This window comes from Aphelocoma coerulescens, chromosome 3, assembly GCF_041296385.1.
Source record: "Aphelocoma coerulescens isolate FSJ_1873_10779 chromosome 3, UR_Acoe_1.0, whole genome shotgun sequence".
Lineage (NCBI taxonomy): Eukaryota > Metazoa > Chordata > Aves > Passeriformes > Corvidae > Aphelocoma > Aphelocoma coerulescens.
In genome coordinates this window covers 93,165,359-93,185,230 of record NC_091016.1, presented here as the reverse complement: position 1 = coordinate 93,185,230, position 19,872 = coordinate 93,165,359, and the positions used below count along the sequence as shown (strand labels likewise).

The window sequence follows — 19,872 nt, the reverse complement described above, 5'->3', positions numbered from 1 at the left end:
ATGGGATTCATGGGGTAAAGTCACTGGTGGAATTGTATAGCTTTAGTGGTGCAACTTCACAATGATGAGTGGGAAACAACTGTGTTTCCTTCGTTGATTTTTGGACACCCATAAAGGCACTGCTAAAACTTGGTGTACATGCCTTTTGAAAGTAAGAATTGGATGGTCCTGTTTTACTTACTGTGCATGCAAGGCTTTTTGTGAAGTAATTATGGTAAGCTGCTGTTGTTGTTTGGCTCTGCAAAGGCAGTATATTTGAATTGCTCCTGCATTGCACTAAGTTGGAAGTTTTACTGTTTGCTTAAATTCAAAGCCAGATCAGTTCCACAGAGAATTCCAGTGTCTGTCTTAGTCCCTTTTCAAAATGAGCCACAGACCTATGTGCAGTGTGGTGCCTAACACGAAGTCCTGTAATGCCAAGAGCAGAGTATCAAGGACGTATTGTGTTAGTGCTGTGGAGGAGTAACCATAGTCTCTGTTTCATTTGAGTTTTAATGATTCTAAAAACTTTTGTAGGCTAATTTTTGTAATAGTGAATAAAATATTTCTTTTATTTTTAAATAAGTAATAATTACTTGGCACTTTATTTGAAAAAGTGGACAATAATTATTTGATAAACTATATGAAAACCAAGATTCAGTTTGTAGCTGTTTCATTTTTCTTGGGTCAAACTAAATACTAACAGTGTTAATTTTTCTGTTCTGTAAAGTGTACATGTTTTGAAAAGCTAATATACTACTTTGCATATTTTTCTAACAATGATTTTGTAGCATTTTGGTTTTGACTGGGTAAGGTTGAAGGTGTGTTATTCTAAAACAGGCTGAAATTGAGGCTCAGCTAGCCAGAGAAAGAGAGGAGGAAACCCAGCACCAGGCAGTGCTTGAACAGGAACGTCGTGACCATGAACTTGCAATGAGAATTGCCCAGAGCGAGGCAGAACTCATCAGTGATGAGGCTCAGCTTGATTTAGGTTTGCGCAGGTACGGAGTTAAGTAGTTACATTTTCCTCTCTGTGGGTTTTGTTTTTTTTTTTTCTTCCTGTCCTGATTCCTTTAAGACTATGCTCTTGTCGTTTTTGTGTAACTGTGTTTATGAAGTGGACCCTCTTAGTGTATCAGAATGTTTTTCAAATTAACTTTTGAAATTTGTTAGAAATAGATTGCTTTTGCTTAGACTTTCTTCATTTTGCATCTTGGTACATCAGTAATTTTGTAGGTGCTTGTGATTATGACTGCAGTTCTCTTTCTGAGTTCTGACAAGGATGGCAAACTTTAAATTCTGATTTTTATGACTCATTTAAAGTAGGGAATGGAATTTCTTCAGTGGTAAGTAGTAATAAAATACATCTTTACTAAGATTTGATGGTTCCATTTGTACAGTGAATTAGTGCGGGATTTTTTTTTTTTTTAAACAAGAAGCCCTGTTTGAATGCAAAAATAATAGTTATTTCTGGGTCATGGCCGGTAAGATTTTTTCAAGTGGAATGAACATACCTAACATAGGTTCAAAAATGAAATGTTCGTCTTGTTTTGTGTGAATTTTTGATGTGTCATAAGAGGAGCTTAACTTTTGATATACAGAACCTCGCTGCCTGTCCACAAAGCAAGAGCTCTTCATGTGTAAAAGGTGATGCCTTAGAAGCATCTTAGAAGTTCCAGTAAAAATGGTACTTATTGGTCAAGTTGCATAAAGGGACCTATGAACATGATTGCATGACTTCATTAGTACTACTCAGTTTGTTGTTGTTGAAATGGGTGAAAGAAAATCTGGTATGGAATTTCAAACTCCCAGATGTGTTCCATTTGCTACCCAATTTTATCTAGATGTATACTTTTCTTTTAATAACCGTATGCCTACTTGAGATAGGTGGGTATTTTTTTTTTTTCATGTACAGTATTGAATTTTAGACAGTTCCACTGAAATAAGTTGTCGTTTTCCCCTCAGTTCTACAATAGCTGTGATATTGTCTCCGATGAGACTGACATGCTCAAATTCACAGAATCAGAATGGTTTGTGTTGGAAGGGGACTTTGAAGATGATCTTGTTCCAACCTCCTGCCATGGGCAGGGACACCTTCCACTAAACCAGGTAGATCAGAGCCCCATCCAGCCTGGTCTTGAACACCTTCAGGGATGGGGCATCCACAGCTTCCCTGGTCAGCCTTTCCAGTGCTTCACCACTTTTCCTGTCTGGATTTTGGTGCAATACTTTGAAGGTAAACACAAAGTCACTCTAATGTTGCAACCTGGCAGAGCTCTCTTAAATATGAAAGAAAGGAGGCAATAGACAAGAAGAGCTCAGAGAATTCACTCACTTTTCTGTCAGTGAAGCTCTAATCTCCACAGTGTTTCCTACTGCTCACAGGTGATTTGACATTTGTCTTTCTTGTATAATCCCAGAATGGATGGTGAGCTAATTGTCATTGTAACTCTTTGACTGCCAGTTTCTCTCTGCTGTGTAGCTAGTGGTAGGAGATTGAAGACTCTTCTGAATGGCTGGAGAGTGCTGAATCGTCTGAACATGTTAGCATAGAGATGTAAAATCATTCCTTGAACAAGATAATGCCTATATCTAGAAAAAAGTAATAGATTTTTCTGCTTATGTGAGATTTTTTTTATCTCATTGGCAAATTGTTTTCCCTTTTGTTTCTAATGTCTACTTCAAATAGTTTAAAGCACATTAAAAACCTGAATAGAATACTTTTAATTTAATTTTTGATTTGATTTTATTTTAGTTTGTTTAAAACCAAAATACTAAAGCATTCCCCAGACCCCAGAATATCCTACTGAAATCAGAGGATAGATTTTCATGTAATTTCAGGAGTTGGCTTAAAGGTAGCAGCTATGGAAATTCAGTGAAATTAAAACTATTGGTTAAAACAAAATACACAATTTAATAATTAAATAATAAATGCTTAGGGCTTATTTTATATAATGCCAGTCAAAATTTTACTAGAGTCCAAAGAAGTTCTAGTCTGCCATCTTCCACATTTGAGGCTGACATATTACATACATGTGATGCACTAAAATAATTTACTTTTATATTAGTATATATACCTTTTCTGTTAAATTTTGCTGTAGTAAGATAAAGCATGTATGACTTTGTACTCAATTCGTGCAGTGTGCTGGTTCTGCAGTGTTTTCAAACAGTTTTATAAAAAATGGTTTTCATGCTCACATATTGGCATGAATAAAAAAGGGTATTTTCCATTGTATGGTGCTAACTGTGGAGTGAAAAGAGTAAGAAAAAGGGGATTTTATGTGCTTATTTTTAAGGAAGATGTGACACTTTAGTGTTGTCATATTTGAACATGACTAGCCTCTATTTTATTTTTTTTCTCCTCAATACCTTGCTGCATTCCCCATTAGCTTTCATAGATATTTCAGGGTGCGTAAGTATTAGCAGTTTCCTTGAAAAATCTATTTGTTGGCTTCTGTAAAGAAGAAAAGTTGGTTGTTCTGGTAGCAGATTCAGCATTTTCATTCATGCTTATTCTGTGCTGGATCTGCTGGACCTTGTCTAGCTTTATCCAATTTTACTACTCATCCACAGTTTGAAAGGATGTGTAGTAAGTGATTTACTGCATCTGGGGGTAAATTAACAGTAGGGCTTAGCACTCAAGGAAAAAAAATAATTTAAATAATAGGTATCTGCTTTCAACTGGGCAGTGTTTTCCTGTGGCTTATTGAAACATACAATATGGCATATAACACCAAAAGAAGCTAGTCTTAGAGAGTGTTGTGAGTGTATATGTTCTAGGTGTTGCATCAGAACAATCCAGAAAAGTCCTAATTTGTAGCATGTTTAGTGCTATGTGTGTGCACCTGTGGGTTTCCAGTATAGCAGATAGACTCAGCATCTGTCCACAGCTTGCAGGAAGAGCATCCATCCTGTTCCCAGAGTAGCTACAGGAGGATTGCTGCTGTTTCTTGTGATACACTTATCCAAGCATGAAATACATCTGTAGCATGTCTCAAAGTCTCTGATTTTGAAAGATGGGACAGGGAAGAAAGGCTGGGGGAAGTTTTCACTTGTGCATTTTTTTTCTAGATTGTAATTTCAGTCATCATTGAATGCAAAAGTTGGGATGGAAAAAAGCTTTATATATAATCAGTCAAAAAATAATAATAAAAAAATTCATAAGATAATAAAGAAGATGTGAGAGAGCAGGAAATGCTATGACCCATCTTTTCTCACTTCAGATTATTGGAATATTAACTAGGCAGTAGTCTGTCTAACATAAATGTCTTCTATTTGCAGAGCCAATGGAACAAAGCCACAAATGACTGCGTATGGCATTTTTTTCCATTTGAATGCTTTAATAGATAAAAGCCACACTAATTAATCAAAAGAAATTGATATTGTCCTCTTATATACTAATACCCCAGCGTAATCTTTATTAGTATGCATCTGTAATGTCTAAATCAGTTTTTAATAACTTATATTCACTGCTTTGCTTGTGTCTAATAAACCCTTTAATAATCAAATATACCTAATAATATATATTCAAAAATTTTTATATAATTGTTGTAAAGTTGTTCACATACCATCCATTTTTCACTGCCCTGTGTGATTTATTGCTCTTTACAGAATCAGGACTCTGTGTGTGTGTGTGTGTATATGTGTATATATATATATATATATATATATATATATGTATGTATGTATGTGTGTGTATGGAAATAATTTAAAATGCGTAGCCATTTCCTGTGCACTTCATTTAACTTCAGTTTGATTGTCAAGAGACTTTCACAGTTAAAAAGGCTGTTTTTATATCAATATATTTTGGTTTATGCTCATTTACCAATTTTCTTGTAGGGAACAAATGGCCACTGAAATGTCAGCAATATTGTCTAGGTAGGTGAGGAGATATAACACCAGTGAATCAATCATTTTATAAAAACAAATCACACATGAAATGGGTTGAATTATTATGGAATTAAAAGTAATGGAATCTGGTTTTTTTTAAGTGATAAGAAGATACACAAATTATATTTTTCAGGTAAATTTCCTTTAACAATACTCTTTTTTTCAGCAGTTATTTTTCAGCTATTTTAATTGATTATATTAAAAAAGAATAAAAATAATTCACCTACTCTGTTATTTTGTGTAATTTTGTTAACGTTTTTCTAGCTTTCTTTTCTTTTCACCTATGTGATAATAGAACACAAGGCTCCACATCTTTTAAAGGTGTATTTCTACAGATTCAGCACAGAGTTAATGAAGTTACTTAATAGTAATATAACTGTTTGGGCTTTTAGTAAGAAAATATTCTAATTAGAGTTCCCATAAAATAAAAGCAGTTTTGAAAATTACCATGGTAAGAGCATATTAAAAACCCTCTTAAGATATCTAGACGGATTTCTTGAATTTGTTTTGAGATTTCTTGAATGGTAATGCAAGATTTTATGCACAGTGAAGAAGGAAAAATAAATGCAGGTTTTGGTCTGAATATAGTTGGTAAAATACTAATTCTCTGTTGAAAGAAATTTTTATGATTGTTTTCCATATCAGCAAGTAATTAGAAAGTTTTTTCTGCAACTTGAGGGTAGAAATAACCTCAGACATTGATTTTATGAAGCTTACAGAAGAAGAAAAATTATTTAGAGTTTTTAAAAGTGAATCTGTTGTTAAACAAGTTACTAAGCTATGTATAGATAGTCTGAAGATGATCACTCTCACGTTTGATGGGTTTTCTAGTGGTAGCATGGATAATTGGAATGCAGCTGGTAAATAAATTTTTTTCCTGCAGTATTATTTTAAGAATAGGAATAAACCACATTGTGCGTAATTAAAGTAGCATGTCAATTTAAAGTTGTATTATGTATAGTGACACAGTTCCAATGACAGTGGCCAATTTTTAATGTACTAAAAAATGGCAAAACTTTGAGGCAAAATCAGAGGCTTTGTGTTTTGGTGGAATTCAAAATGCAGTACCTCTTACTACATGCTTGTTTAACTAAATTTGTCTCACTTTTCATACACTGGAAACTGTTGACATGAGACTGATCTTTTGTATTTTTAGTCTGAAAATACTGTTTATGATACATAACTCTCATACGGAGCAGTGAAGATTGAATGTCAAGTGTGATGCTCCTCTTAATGCCAGACTGTTATGCTTAAAGTCATGTAGAAAACAAGTAAGTGATCTTCAGAGTGCAGAGTAGTACCCTAATAGAAAGACTAAGCCATTCAATTGGATTAGCATTCTTAAAGATTACTAGTTTAACTAGAGATCATACAGCCTAGTTCTGCTGCTCTGAATTAGGTAGCAAACTCTTAGAGTGGTGGGTAGTGTTGTTAAATAAGGAAAATCCTTAGGATTTGTCAAATTAGGTTCAAGAAGGTTAGACACCAGGCAGCGGAAATTATTTATCAGCAATCCTTAATGTCCTACAGGAAATGCCAATAGTAACAAAATATTAAAGTATATATTTTGAAGGAGTTTGGTTTTTTGTTTTACACTCACAAGTACTGCTAAGTGAGAGTCCATTTTTAAGTCGAACTTCTCACATACTCTTAACTGGAAGCTGTGTATGGACTCGGATTAGTAGTGTGAGTAGGCACTAAGCTGCTACTGCAACAGAAAGGTTCTGTAGTTTTAATTATACTGAAGAGATGGTTCAGTTAAGAAGAACGTTTGGTTTATTCAATTGTTATTTCTGCTTTCAAAACTGCTCTATCTGCATAAAGAAAATTTTCAGGTAATAATAGTTATTTATAATCTAGTAATTAAAAAAGGAAAATAAACATGAAACTTTGCAGTACCACATGAGACCTTTATGGAAAAATAAATGTTAAAATAATATTCACTAGATTATACCTATTGTAATAATGTGCCTGTCCCACAAAGATATTACTGCACAAACACATCTTCCAATGAAAAGGCCTGGTTTCATCTTCTTGCATCAAGAATTTTGCTACCCTGTTAACGATTTAACTTTAATTTTTCTTTTGAACAAATTCACTCAGATCCTGAAATAATTCAATTTATGTTCTTAGTCCTGAGCAGAGGTTGGTAAAATCACGCGTGTGTTCTTGAATTCCTTAGTGTTTAAAAGGTGTGCAGATCGCCACTGAAAGTTGCAATGTTTTGAACTTACTTTACAGGCAAATAATCCGCAGGAAGTTTGCCATTCCTAAGGGAGGGTTCTTCCACTTACCCGTACCATATTTCTTGGGAAAAAAAATAAATTCAGGCCTATCTTTACATGTAACGTTCATTTTGTACATGGAAACCTTGTACATTTTCTTAAAAGATTATTGAGATTTTAGTAATAATTTCTCACTTGCATTTGCTGTTGACTTACTTGTATTACCTACATGGTGAAGTCTTTTTGCCTTTGGAAAATGTGGGATTTGGATGAGTCTTTTCTTTACTGGTCAGTAAAAAGTGGTCTTTTTTACCGTGGTATTTCTTGGTGATCAGTATCATCACCCCCAACCCCAGAATAAATATTGCTGTTATCAGATAGCCACTGTACAGTGAATATAGAATTAATTTGGTTTCTTCTCTTAAGTATTCATCAAAGAGACTATTTTCTCAAGCTTTGGAACAAGGATTTTTGTCCTAGACCAATTTTAAATAGAAGAGGAAAGGCCTTTTCTTCCTTTTCCATTTTCTACTTCAGAAATAGTTTTCCTTGTCTGTTTTTTGAATGGAACTATAAATGTCTATGGTCAGTCTTTGTTTTCTGTGTCTTGGTCAGCACTAAGTAAAATGTACATCAGTGTGGGATGAGATACACAGAATATGTGTCTTTTCATATATGAACAGTATTAATGACAATTCCTTTTAATCTCTAGGAGGCCAGTCAGATTACGATATGATTTTGTGCATAAAATATATTTTCATTTTCTCTTAATAATTTGAACATCTTGAAAATAATGTGTTTTTTTGCCTTAGAATTCAGTCCCTCTGCTACTGGTCTGCAGTAAGCATACGATGCATTGTTGATCATGGGCTCTCTTCCTCTTCTTAAAACAATTCCTGTTTAATACTTGAAAAAAAAACCATATATATTTTTAAAATAATTGTAGGGGTCCTGCAGTGCAAGCCACAAAAGCTGCTGCTGGTACTAAGAAGCATGATCTCAGTAAGTGGAAATATGCAGAGCTTCGTGATACAATCAACACATCCTGTGGTAAGTGTTTTTTTCTGATTTGAGAAAGAGTTCAAGTTGTAGTTCTATGAAAGGTGTTACTTTCTGCCTATAACAAAGAAAAAAAATTTATTTAAGTTAATGTGAATAAAAAATTATTTACAAAAAGTTCTCTTACCCCCAGAAGAACAATAAATGAAGCTGTTTCCATATTAAGGAAACAGAATTTCCATTGTTATGTCTTGTAGGTATTATATATTTATGATATTAAACTGCTTGGGCCATAAAATACATGTTAGAACTTCTTAATTACGTTCACTCAGTTTGATGAACTTCCACAGAGGGAATAATAGTTATTATGCTTTATCTAGAATTTGCATGTTCTAAGAATTTTTTTATTATCACTTTTGCTGTCACCAGATCATAAAGAAAGCAAAAATGTCACGTAAAATACAGTGTAAAAATATTTTCTGTCTTAGATACTCATATCATTCTTTAATTTTCAAAATGTGTAACTTCTTTTGGGAAGCTTACAGTGGGCATTAATCACTTTATCCTCAATGCTATGAAGATAGAAACAGATAAGAATTATTCCTTTTTTAGATATTACTGTTTTTTCCTGCTTCCTATTGAAAGCAGGTGGTTAATTTCTTATTTAAGATCACTCAGAATTTCTTCCTGGATGTAGAAATTGGAAACAAATTCTACCTCTTTTACTGTTTTTACGTATGCAAGACTAGAGCAACATTTTCAGCTGTATAGGTGGTGCAGTCTGTGTGGGCTGGGAGTTAAGCTAACTTGGATACTTTTAGATGACTAATGAAAAAGCCTTGTCATCATTCAGTCTCTTAGTATAATGAAATTCAGAAAAATTAAAATAGGTAAAAAAGAATGCAAATCTGAGCAGTCAAATTGCTGTTTTTCTTTATTTTCAGTTGCAGAAATAAAGTTCAGTGCTGCAGTTTTATCTTTTTTTGTTTGTTTCTGTTCTGCTTGTGTTTTGATACTGTCAGCAGAAATATTTGTAGCATTTCACGGCTCCAAATGTCCCAGTACAACAGCTACTTTGGGGACTGCCTTTACTCTAAAGGATGCATCAAACTCTGAGGGACTTTCTGGGCCATTAAACGCAGGCCCTGTGCTGCAGAGAATGAGGGTTTTATATATTACATTGTTGCATATTAGTGTTACTGCTTGATCGCAAATCATATATCTATCAATATAGAAAAGCATTTAATAAATAATTTTTCTGACTTTTCTCACTCATGCCTTCCCCTTCTCCTTTTTTTGGGATAGATATTGAACTCTTGGCAGCTTGCAGGGAAGAGTTCCACCGAAGGCTAAAGGTGTATCATGCTTGGAAATCCAAGAATAAGAAACGCAATGCAGAAACAGAACAGCGTGCTCCCAAATCAGTCACAGACTATGGTGAGGAGAGATAATTTTGTGCTTATAATAATTTTTCTGATAATATTCTGAAGAAAACATTTCTAGAATGAATTTTTGGTTTGCTAGGTTGAAGAAACTTGGAAGTTTTAGGAGTGTTTTTATGTTGATTTAAAGTAAATATTTTGGAAAGATTGAAACTGGCAAATTCTTCAGAGAAATTAAAATTCTTTTTGGTAGACTCAGCTACTTGTGCTGAATAGCTCTCTGTTAAAACCTTTTCTCACATCCAGCTGACATCTGTTAAAAAGAGTTCTTGATCTACTGATGCAGTTGCTGGCATTTTTTGTTAAATGTTCATTGCTGTACTACTTTATTATTTCATAATATATAGCTGTGTCAACATAGATGTAGGTATGTTTAAAAGGTGCTAATAATAATTCTGTTGTTTACATCACTGCTTACATACATCATGTTACATCCTCTTTTAAAAATTCTTTGAGTGTTGATATTGCAATTTTGGCTCATGGGGTGACAAACCTTGCATAGACCCTGCTTTCTATTTAAACCCTCATTCTACTGATTTCACAGATGGGTCTTCATTGTCAAAGCAACACACTAATCAGAGTTACTTCCTTTCACATGCATCAAGAAAGTGTAGGAGTTTGACTGCCAGACCTGAAAATGCCGTATCCAGTTTCTGGAGTTACATTAACAGAGTGGACTGTTACTCTTTTCCCAACATCCCTCCTCAAAGTCCAGTGATGATCTGTTATAAAAGGAATCTAAGAAATTTAAAGAATCACAGTAAATGCATGGAATAATTTAGTCAGATCATTCCTGCTGTCTTCTGGTTCCATGATATTTGTGCTCCTGCCACACAATTCATGGGAGAGACAAAGGAAAGGGAAGATGGGGAGAAGGTGCTCTCCCCAAAGTCACATGAGCCTGAGATTAAGGCATTGTCGTGGGACATGGAGAATGAAGATCTCAGAGTATGCAAGTGCCCTATGTACTCTCAGCCCATGTACAAAGGCATCTCCTTTCCCCTTGATTCATTTACTTGAGTTATGCATTGCTTGAGCATTACCTGAGTTTGAGGTTTTCAGGGAACTTTAGTATGGATATGTGGCAGGTGAAATCTGGACCCCTGGAGAAGATATTATCAAAGAATGGGTCCTTATGTCTGAAATGTGGTTTTAGGTGCTTAAGAAAGCTTGTGACTGAAATGGCAGGAAAAGACATTTGAAGCACTTCTGCAAAGTGGTAAATTGCTTTGAATTTGAGCTCGCAAGTTCTCTCTGGAGTTAAATGGGTAAAATATTCATACACAGTATTGCTGATGGGAAGTATCACAGAGTAGATGATCTTTGGATTTTTGCACACAAAGCTGGGAATATTCATGTTCTCATCTCATTTATTCAGACATTTGCTGCATTCTTTTCAGTGTTTTTCATTGCATTTTTTTACCTCCATTGAAATATAGCATCATTTTTTGAAGAGAACCATGCAGTTCAAAAGAAAATGATAGTGACCTGTAGAGACTCTTCATGTCAGTATAAATCTTCCTATTGCAAATAATTATACTACATGGGCATTTCACATATATATATATTACAGTGATCTGAAAAGGTCGTAAGAAGGAATTCTGATTTCTTAGGTGTTTAAGCTAAAAGTCTTTCTGGTGTCAGTGGATGTGTGCTTCAAATGATGTAGTTTATTCTTTCCATTTCTTCAGTGATTTAATGTAATTTTACAGTATCCTTTAATGTAATTTTATAAGTATCCTTAATTAAATTCATGCATTCAGTATAGAAGCTACACACTGATTTATATATTATTGTTGGAATAGACAGGTTTGGTATTGACAGAGGTCTGGAAGTTTTTTTCCTAGCAGAAATGTCAAAAATGAAAAGTACTACATTAATTAACTAGCAGATTTGTCACAGCAGTCTGTGCTGTGCACGTATACCACTGAGGCTTTGTAACAGGCATCGCAAATTATTGAAGTGATTAATTTCAGGGTTAAATCCTAATGAAAATAGAAGTAGAAAATAAGTAGAAATACTTAGAATCTGTGTTTATTTTGTAACTAGAATTCCCATTTGTCTGTCATCAGCATTGGTGAAAAATGTTGAAGTAATGAAACCATAACTTATAAAGGATCAGCACTTTTGTGTTTTGTTCAACATGTAATATTTGTTCACAGATTTTGCACCATTTTTGAGCAACTCAAGTAAGTGAGGAGATGGTTGTTTAAGCTAACTTTGAAGAATAGGAACACTTGAGAGCTCTATACTAACATTGATTGATCCAGTGTTTTGCTACACAAGTACATAGAAGTTAATAATAAAAAAAAAAATTTACAATTCGACAATGTTATTCATCTGATAGTACTTACACATTATTGTAGTAATTTACAAATGTACTTGTCTTCATGAAATCCTACCCATTTGAAGAGTCATGGGAAGGGAGAGTGAAATAACCTTCTTATGTAAATTTTTGGAAGGTATAATCTCCTGTGTTTTTCCACACCCCCCATGAAATAACATTCTTGTTCTAACATTTTTTTAATTGTCTGCACATGGCTTTTTGTTGTAGCAAAACTCTGGAATCAACTTAATATAACAACTGTTTTCCTAGCACACAAACTAACATTCAGGTGAAGGTTTCTTCTGAATAAAGAAGTTCTCTACAGTTCTGTAGCACTGAGTAGAGGCTACATTGGCTGCTTAGCATTCCTGTCCTCTAGATTTGCCCTTGGATTTAGATATGCTTAGGGGTAGAAATGAGCCTTAGCAATTACCATTGCAGTGCCAAAAGTATTTGACAATACTAAGGCACTGATCTGCTGGGATAAATGTTCAGATAATTTTTAGAAAATAGAATTAGTTTTTTATAAACTCTGTCTCCCTGTAAGGTATGCATTTTATCAGAGTTGATATATAAAAGTAGCATTCACCTGTTAAAATCTGTGTTTTTTTCTTCTATGTTTATTTTTTCTGCATACATAAAAAAAAGATTTGATATGTGTAACACATGGGGGTTTTCAAGGTTCTTCTCTTCAAGTTTAGAAAAACTATTTTTGCTTGAATCTAAAGAGAAGAAATTTCAAGGTGCAGTTGGTAGTCTATATTAGTCCTGTTCATGACTGTAAAAATACATTAGTAAAAGTGATTGTCATTTTTCATATCATTAAATATGAGCTCAAAAATTACCTTTGTTGCTGAACAGACAAGGAAAAAATTGGAATTCACTTTAATTACCTTTTATGCTGAGACATGCAACTGTTAATACTGATTTTCTTTTATAGAGATGGTAAAGGTTCTTAAAGAGGGTATTTGTAACGGTGGTGTCAACCACTGAAACAAGATCAGTCACAAACTTTTGCAGGGGCAGTCATTAAAGGAAAAGATTTTGCCTTTAAGAGCATTCAGTATTTAAAACTAATTATGATAGTGTATATGCAAGATTAAGAAGGTTGATCATTTGATAAATTAATGTAGAGAGTATGTGCTTTTATTTGAAAGCAAGCTTCTCTCCAGAGTCTGAAATACGTGGAACTCACTCCAAGACTGTGTATGGAAAATATTTACCAAAAATATGTATGAAGCTTGAAAAAATTTCATGTAACTTTCTCCTTTAGAAGTTTGGTCAGTTGATCTGAAATAAAGTCAGTTGGTCTGAAATAAAGAATTCCTTGAAAAAAGAAAGCAGCCAGAAATTAGCTCTAATGGGAGATTTTGACATACAGAAGTCTAGGCAGAAAATTGTTTGGTGGCAGCCTTGTAATAAGCAGTATTTATTGTCAACATTCCTATTAACAAATTAGTAATTTCTAACAGTATCCTTTTGTGTTGACTGTCAAACATTATCAAGTGATGCTTTGTATGCTTGTAACTGAAAATGCTTCTGTGCAGTGACCTTGTTTTTTACAAAGAAATGGACTGAACTAAAGCAATTAATGATAAATGTTTCTGATTGGTAAGAAATGTTGCATGGGAAGTTTTGCCTTACATATTGATTTAAAGCAGAATGCGTTATTTTATTTACTTTGTTTTGTCTAAACATGCCATCTCCTAAACATGGAGATACAGTAGTTAACATGAGCCTTTTTTGACCACTGTTCTAGCTGTTGTGATTAACAGAATGCACATTATGTGAGATGGGAGTACTTTTTAGGTTTGCTGAGACTTCAGATAACCTTGAATTCAGAGAGAATCTCTTGGGTTTTGGCAGGAGTTTATTTGTTTTCTTGTTTGTTTTGTTGTTTTGTTTGTTGTCTAATTTGCTGATTAATAAAGCAAGTATTATGGCTTTCTTGTTTTCTAATTGTTTTGTTTGCTTATTTTTGGGGGAATTTTTTGTATGATAGCCCAACAGAACCCCACAGCCCAGCTACCAGGCAGACAACAAGAGATTGAAATAAACAGACAACAGCGCTACTTCCGCATTCCCTTCATCCGCCCTGCGGACCAGTACAAAGACCCCCAGAACAAGAAGAAGGGTTGGTGGTACGCACACTTTGATGGGCCCTGGATTGCTCGGCAGATGGAGCTTCACCCTGACAAGGCACCCATTCTGCTTGTAGCAGGTAGGTATTGAAAGCATAATTGGAACCTTAAAAAGGTTTAGGGTTGATAACGAACCTTAGAAAAAGAGGCTGAGGTTACAAGTTTCCCAAGTTGTATCCTCTTTTTTTTTTTTTTTTTTTTTTTTTCTCTCCAGTTCTTATCTGGGCAGGATTTGAGTATTTGGCACTGCTGTTGATGGTGGCTGAATGTTTAAGATGTATCATTTGTAGATGTAACTGGCTACATGTTTTACATCAATTTGGGAAGCCATAGACATAGTGGGAATAGAATTATAAAGGGTTTTATTATTAGGAGTCCTCAGACTACTTATTGAACTGGAGACAGCGTGAAGATAAAACATCACAATTTATCCGGGAAAGGTGATAGCAACCTTGATCTAGCTTTGATTATGATATGCACTATCATTTCCAATACTTTGATTGGGCATTGCAGAAATCAGAAAAGGTCTGTATATCATTGTACTGTTTTTTAGTTAGCTATGAAGAATTACAAGCAGTTTGTATCAAAACAATTTGTGCATATGTTACATTGTCTTTCCATAGCATGGGGCTATTAGCGAGCTGATGCTTTTACCCTATTTATGTTACCTAGTATGGGAGAATAGCTTTTTAATCTTAAACATTTACAATAAATTTGCAATGAATAGGTAGAGATTTATCTGGTAGTGAAATGTATCAACGTTTTCTGGAGGATAATGAGCAGGGGAGAAAACACAGGAGAAATGCTGCTTATGGTTCTGTGTTTTGAGTCTTTGTATTTAACTTAGAGACTGAGGAAAAGGCCATAACCAATTTGTTTCACTTCGGATTTATGCTTTACTAGCAACAAAAGTTTGTTTTCTGCAAATTATTTTAGGTAGAATTCCTTATACCAACTGTCGCTGTTCAGCCCATAGCTAAAGCCCATAGCTAAACGTAGCACTGCTGTCGTGATCACCTGTTAAAAATAAGATTACAATTTAGTGTGTGAGCTACACCTATCATTTCACTGGGTTGTCTGTGTTGGTCCCATTTGGTAAACAATGTTTGTTTTGAGTGGTAGGCTGGCAGATTAGCTACTTGATCCAAAGTCAGGAATTCTTAGTTGCTTTGCTACATTTAAACAAATAGTAAAGCAGTTCACTGTGAAGTGGCCTGAAACTGAAAGTATATGTAATCCAAATGCAGTTGTCATCCTCTAGTGGGTTTCAGAAGAATATATCAAGATGATGAATTTTTAGCTTCTTTGCTTTATTACTTTTTGCTTGGTGTTTAAGCACAGCTTTGTCAATTGCACCATCTGATACTAGTTTATTCCCATACTGCTTTAGTGTTCTCTGTGTAACAAAAAACCAGAAAACCAGCAGATAGCTGTGTCTGAGGACTTCCTCATAAACTATGAAGTCTACTAGCAAACCAGAGCTACAGAGAGGAAATGTAATTAACAAAGGTCTAATCTTTATTAATGGAACCCTTGAATGATGTAAAAAATGTTTTCTTTCTCACTTTACCATTTCAGGTAAGGATGATATGGATATGTGTGAGCTTAATCTTGAAGAGACTGGCTTAACCCGAAAGCGAGGTGCTGAAATTTTACCAAGACAGTTTGAAGAAATTTGGGAGCGCTGTGGAGGTATCCAGTATCTCCAAAACGCAATTGCAAGCAGGCAAGCTCGCCCTACCTACGCTACGGCGATGCTGCAGAACCTGTTGAAATAACTGGGCATTTGGCACGGGAGCGTTCGGATGAGAACCTTGCCCACGATACAAAGGGAAGAGCTCCTCTGCGCTACAGAGGGCGTAAACATTCTATAATCAGAGTAGATGTTTAATATAAAGTGAACAGATTTTATTAATCATGTGGTTTGTTAATTTGTACTTCATGATGTTTAATTTGTGTAGTGAACTTTACCAGGTATGAGGACCTTGAAGAAACTCCAGTCAGTGTAGTTTGTTGCATTTTGTTTATATGTTGCATTTTCTTAAACAGTTTCTGTTATAACTCTTAACACTTCTAAGCAATCTGTCTGTTCTTGGGTACATATTGCAAAGAACTGCACTGCAACCACTTTTTTATAAGATTCCTTCTTTAAAACACTGAATAGTTGGCTTCAAGTGGTGGCCTAGTAAAGAGAATATGCTATTTTTAATAACTGGAATTGGGAGGCCTTAGCTTTGACTTCTGGTGCGGAGAAGTCGGAGTATGCTTTTATATAAATCTGAGACATTTTATGTCCTGATTTGCAAACTGGTTAGTGTCTGTATTTAATGATTTTTGGTTTTCCAGAACCTGATGGATAATCCTCCTAAACTTGAGACCCCCATAAACTCTTATTTAATGCATTCTCTATCTTAGTTTAAGAGATATGGTTTTCTGTGCATGCCAAGAAGAGCATTAATGTATGTCAATATAATGTAATATTGGAGGTCCTCAAAGAATGTACTGCTCATTAGGGCTTATAACACTTCTCTCATAAATTCTTTTTTTTCCTTTTAAGTACAAATCTGCTTTAGACTGTATTTTTCTGACCACATTTCTCTTAGCAATTCTTGGACAGTTTGTTTAGCCAAGTAGTATAATTTCAATATATTACACAAATTTGTCCAAGCCTTGTATCTGAAGGTATGTAAGATTAAGGATAGCATCAAGGGAAATATGTTCAGCTTTTTGCCGGCAGTATAACTTAACTGAATATTGAGGCCTGAGCCTCAGAAATCCTCTTTATTTTAATTGTAACGAGATATACAAGGTCTGTACTTTTTGTTAGACTGTGTAAAAAACTGGTCCAATAACATAATGCATCTTAATACTATGTGCTGATGAAATAGCTACAATTTTTAGTGTACTGGAATATCATAGTGATTTGGATGCTGAGCTTTATATTAATCTCCTTTGTCAAGTTTCGTAGCTTGTAACAGTTCCCTTATTAAGCAGTTTGTTTGGGGAGTTTTTGTGGGTGGGAATCATTAATTTCATACAGTTTTAAGACACAGCTCTCTCACTTATGTGAACATTGCTTTACCTTGCTGGCCATTATTTCAACAAATTAAACATGACCATTCGTTATCTCTCTGATAGAAATCCAAAATACAAGTAGCTTGATGTCCAATTACGTAGCTTGATTTAAAAATAAATTCTACCCCTTTTTAACTGACAGAGTTTGCTGACAGTATAAAATAATTTCCTCACTCTTTACTCAGCATGAAACCTCTTGGAAACTTTAGTTTTTAAATGCATAAATATACTTAATTTTCAAGAGGTGTGGTTCTGTAGCACAGAGAAAGCTCCTTGCTGACCTTAGACTGTGGTTGCATGCCACAGTCTGCTTGTTGTTATAAATGCACTCCTTACTGGAATAATGTGGAGATACTCAAGTGATAGTTAACTCTCTACACACCCACTGCATCAGGGAATCTCAGCTTCCACTGCAGATTCACTCTACTTCCTGGTCATATGATTGCAAACAAGAAAATAGTTTTCATTTTACCCAAATTCTTCACTGAAACAGGCGTTTTTTGCTGGAAGATGCAAGGAGAAGTGCATCAGACTGCTGGCTGGAAAGTTGTGTGCAAACCTGTACAGTGTTGCATGAATTTAAAGGTGCAGCTTTTGAAATTTAGGTTACTGGTTTAATGTGTTAACTGCATTGGAACCAAAATATCACAACTTCCAGTCCCTGGACACTTAGCACTGCAAGCACCTGTGCTTGCCCATGTGATCCAAGTAATAAAAATCACTGGCCTGACCTGTGTTTATTTCTGTCTGGGTTTAGCTGCTTGACTTAACACATTCCATCTCAGTGTATATAGCTTTAAAAATCCATGGATTTTGTGAGACTGAACATAGTAAGCAAAGAACCTCAAACGCTTAAGTGTATGTGTAGGTATACACACATATATGTGCTTAAATATTTTAGTACGTATGTGTGTAAACATACCCGCAGGGAACTTTAAATTAACTGAATTTTTCCAATCTTTAATCTTTTAGTTATGTCAGGATTTCCTTGACTGGCGTCAGAAAGAAAATTTATTCTTGAGACTGGAGTATATGGAAATTTTTCTTTGCTAAACTACTAACAAATATGAGCTATCATGAAAATAAAATGGACTTGTAAATAGTGTAAGAGGGTCTGGTGGCTGGACATCTCAAATGAGATGTTCCCACCTCTCTGCACTGCTCCAGCAGTATGCCTGAGGGAAGCAGAAGATGCATTCCAGAAATCAGGGTATTCTAGTTTGCACAGTAGCAGGCTGCTTTTTTCCCCCTTTTTTTTACTACACACCAAAAGCAGCTTCTGCTCTTAGTTTTACTTACCTTTTTGTGCGACGACGTTAATTTGCAGTTAGTTTCAGATTATTTAATTTTTTTACATGTCTGGCAATATTTAGCTGCTTACCAGTTGTTTCTGTGGTCCCTCGTACTGTGCCAGGTAATTACACAGTTGGTTGATTTGGAGAGGAAATGTGAAAGGAGGCAAGGTGGTTGATCTTTAGGACTGTAGGATGACCTAATGCCCTTCTGATCTAGTTATAGAGAAAATTATAATTTGGGTTTTAAAAAACACTGGCTTGGTTCCCTATGTGTTTGATTAAAAAAAAAAAAAATTCTTCCTGCCTGTCAGTGAAGCTGTCCATTATAGTTGAGATCTGCCTAAAATGCTCCACAAAACAAAGGAGAGGAGGAGAATCACCACACTAGGCTACATTTCTGACTAGGTGACCCAGGAATATGCATTTTCTTGAGAATGCTACTTTGAAGATCCTAAGGTCATTCAATACTTGTCTTTTATCCACTGATAAGATTGTGTTTTCCTTTACCTAGTTGAATCCTCTGGGTTTTTCTCAAAAAATCTTTATTTAAAGTGCTTAAATGACCTCCTAATACTGTACTGAAAATTAAAAATAAAAAATAAACACATTCCATGTTGAAATCTCACTTGTATCTTCTTACCATTTTGTGTTTCAAAAAGCATAAGGGTTAACTAAGTTTTGAGAAAGATGAAATTATTCCTTTGCTGGTACTGTCTGCTGCTTTTCTATCAGATATTTTTGGTGCTTAAAGCTACTTTTTAAAGCTTTATTCTAGTAAATATTTTGTCTTTATTTTCTAAGGTAAGTGTTCCTCCAAAATAACGTTCTGGTATTAAAAAATTCTCATTTTGTTATCTTAAATCTCACACTTAATTTCTCAGTATTTATTGAAACAAGTATCTTTTTACTTTTATTACTGCTTCTTTTTTGACATTTATTGCTATCACTTCCAATATGTCAACCATTTTCTATGCTGTATACTCTGCAGCCTTTTAATTTTAGATTGTGTCAGTCAGTGACTGGTGACACCAACTCTGCGGCTTTGGGGGTGTGCGCTGTGTGGCAAGCTTTATTGTTTGGGATGGAGATGTGGTATTGCTTTTGTGGGGTTTTGTTTGTTTGTTTTCCCCTTAGAGTCTAAGGGAACACTCTTGTCTTAAGGGCCAAATCAGAGTGGTAGTTTTTGAATTTAAAAAGATTCAAGTAATTCACACTTTATCTAGAAAATGTAATTTTGTTTGCTTCCATATGGCTTTTATCTTTGATATAACTTTACATCAGTTTTAAAGTAACATGTTGTGTTTTAGTGTAAGATTAAGTACCAATTCAATTCTCTGTGAAATTTTCAAGTAAATAGTTTTATTGTGTTTTATTGAAATACAAAAGGTTTACGTCCAGCAAATATATTTGGTAATTAATAGTTGAGAGTGATAAATACAATCATGAATAATCATTGTTATAGTACACATTTTAAAATTACTTATTTTTTAATCTGGCTAA

The 19,872-nt window shown here is 34.6% G+C and overlaps 1 protein-coding gene across 4 annotated transcripts in view; it reads left to right on the top strand.

Moving 5' to 3' along the window:
- Positions 1–18,997, top strand: part of MYO6 (myosin VI) — a 105,538-nt gene extending 86,541 nt beyond the window's left edge. For 2 of the 4 annotated variants that reach the window (XM_069011295.1, XM_069011293.1), the window contains exons 28-34: positions 820–980; positions 4,261–4,290; positions 4,819–4,857; positions 8,041–8,144; positions 9,399–9,530; positions 13,864–14,082; positions 15,581–18,997. In XM_069011295.1, the coding sequence (XP_068867396.1) occupies positions 820–980; positions 4,261–4,290; positions 4,819–4,857; positions 8,041–8,144; positions 9,399–9,530; positions 13,864–14,082; positions 15,581–15,780 (885 nt within the window). In that variant the 3' untranslated portion in view covers positions 15,781–18,997. The other 2 variants (XM_069011294.1, XM_069011296.1) reach the window with 2 other exon arrangements.
- The last annotated feature ends 875 nt before the right edge of the window (positions 18,998–19,872 follow it).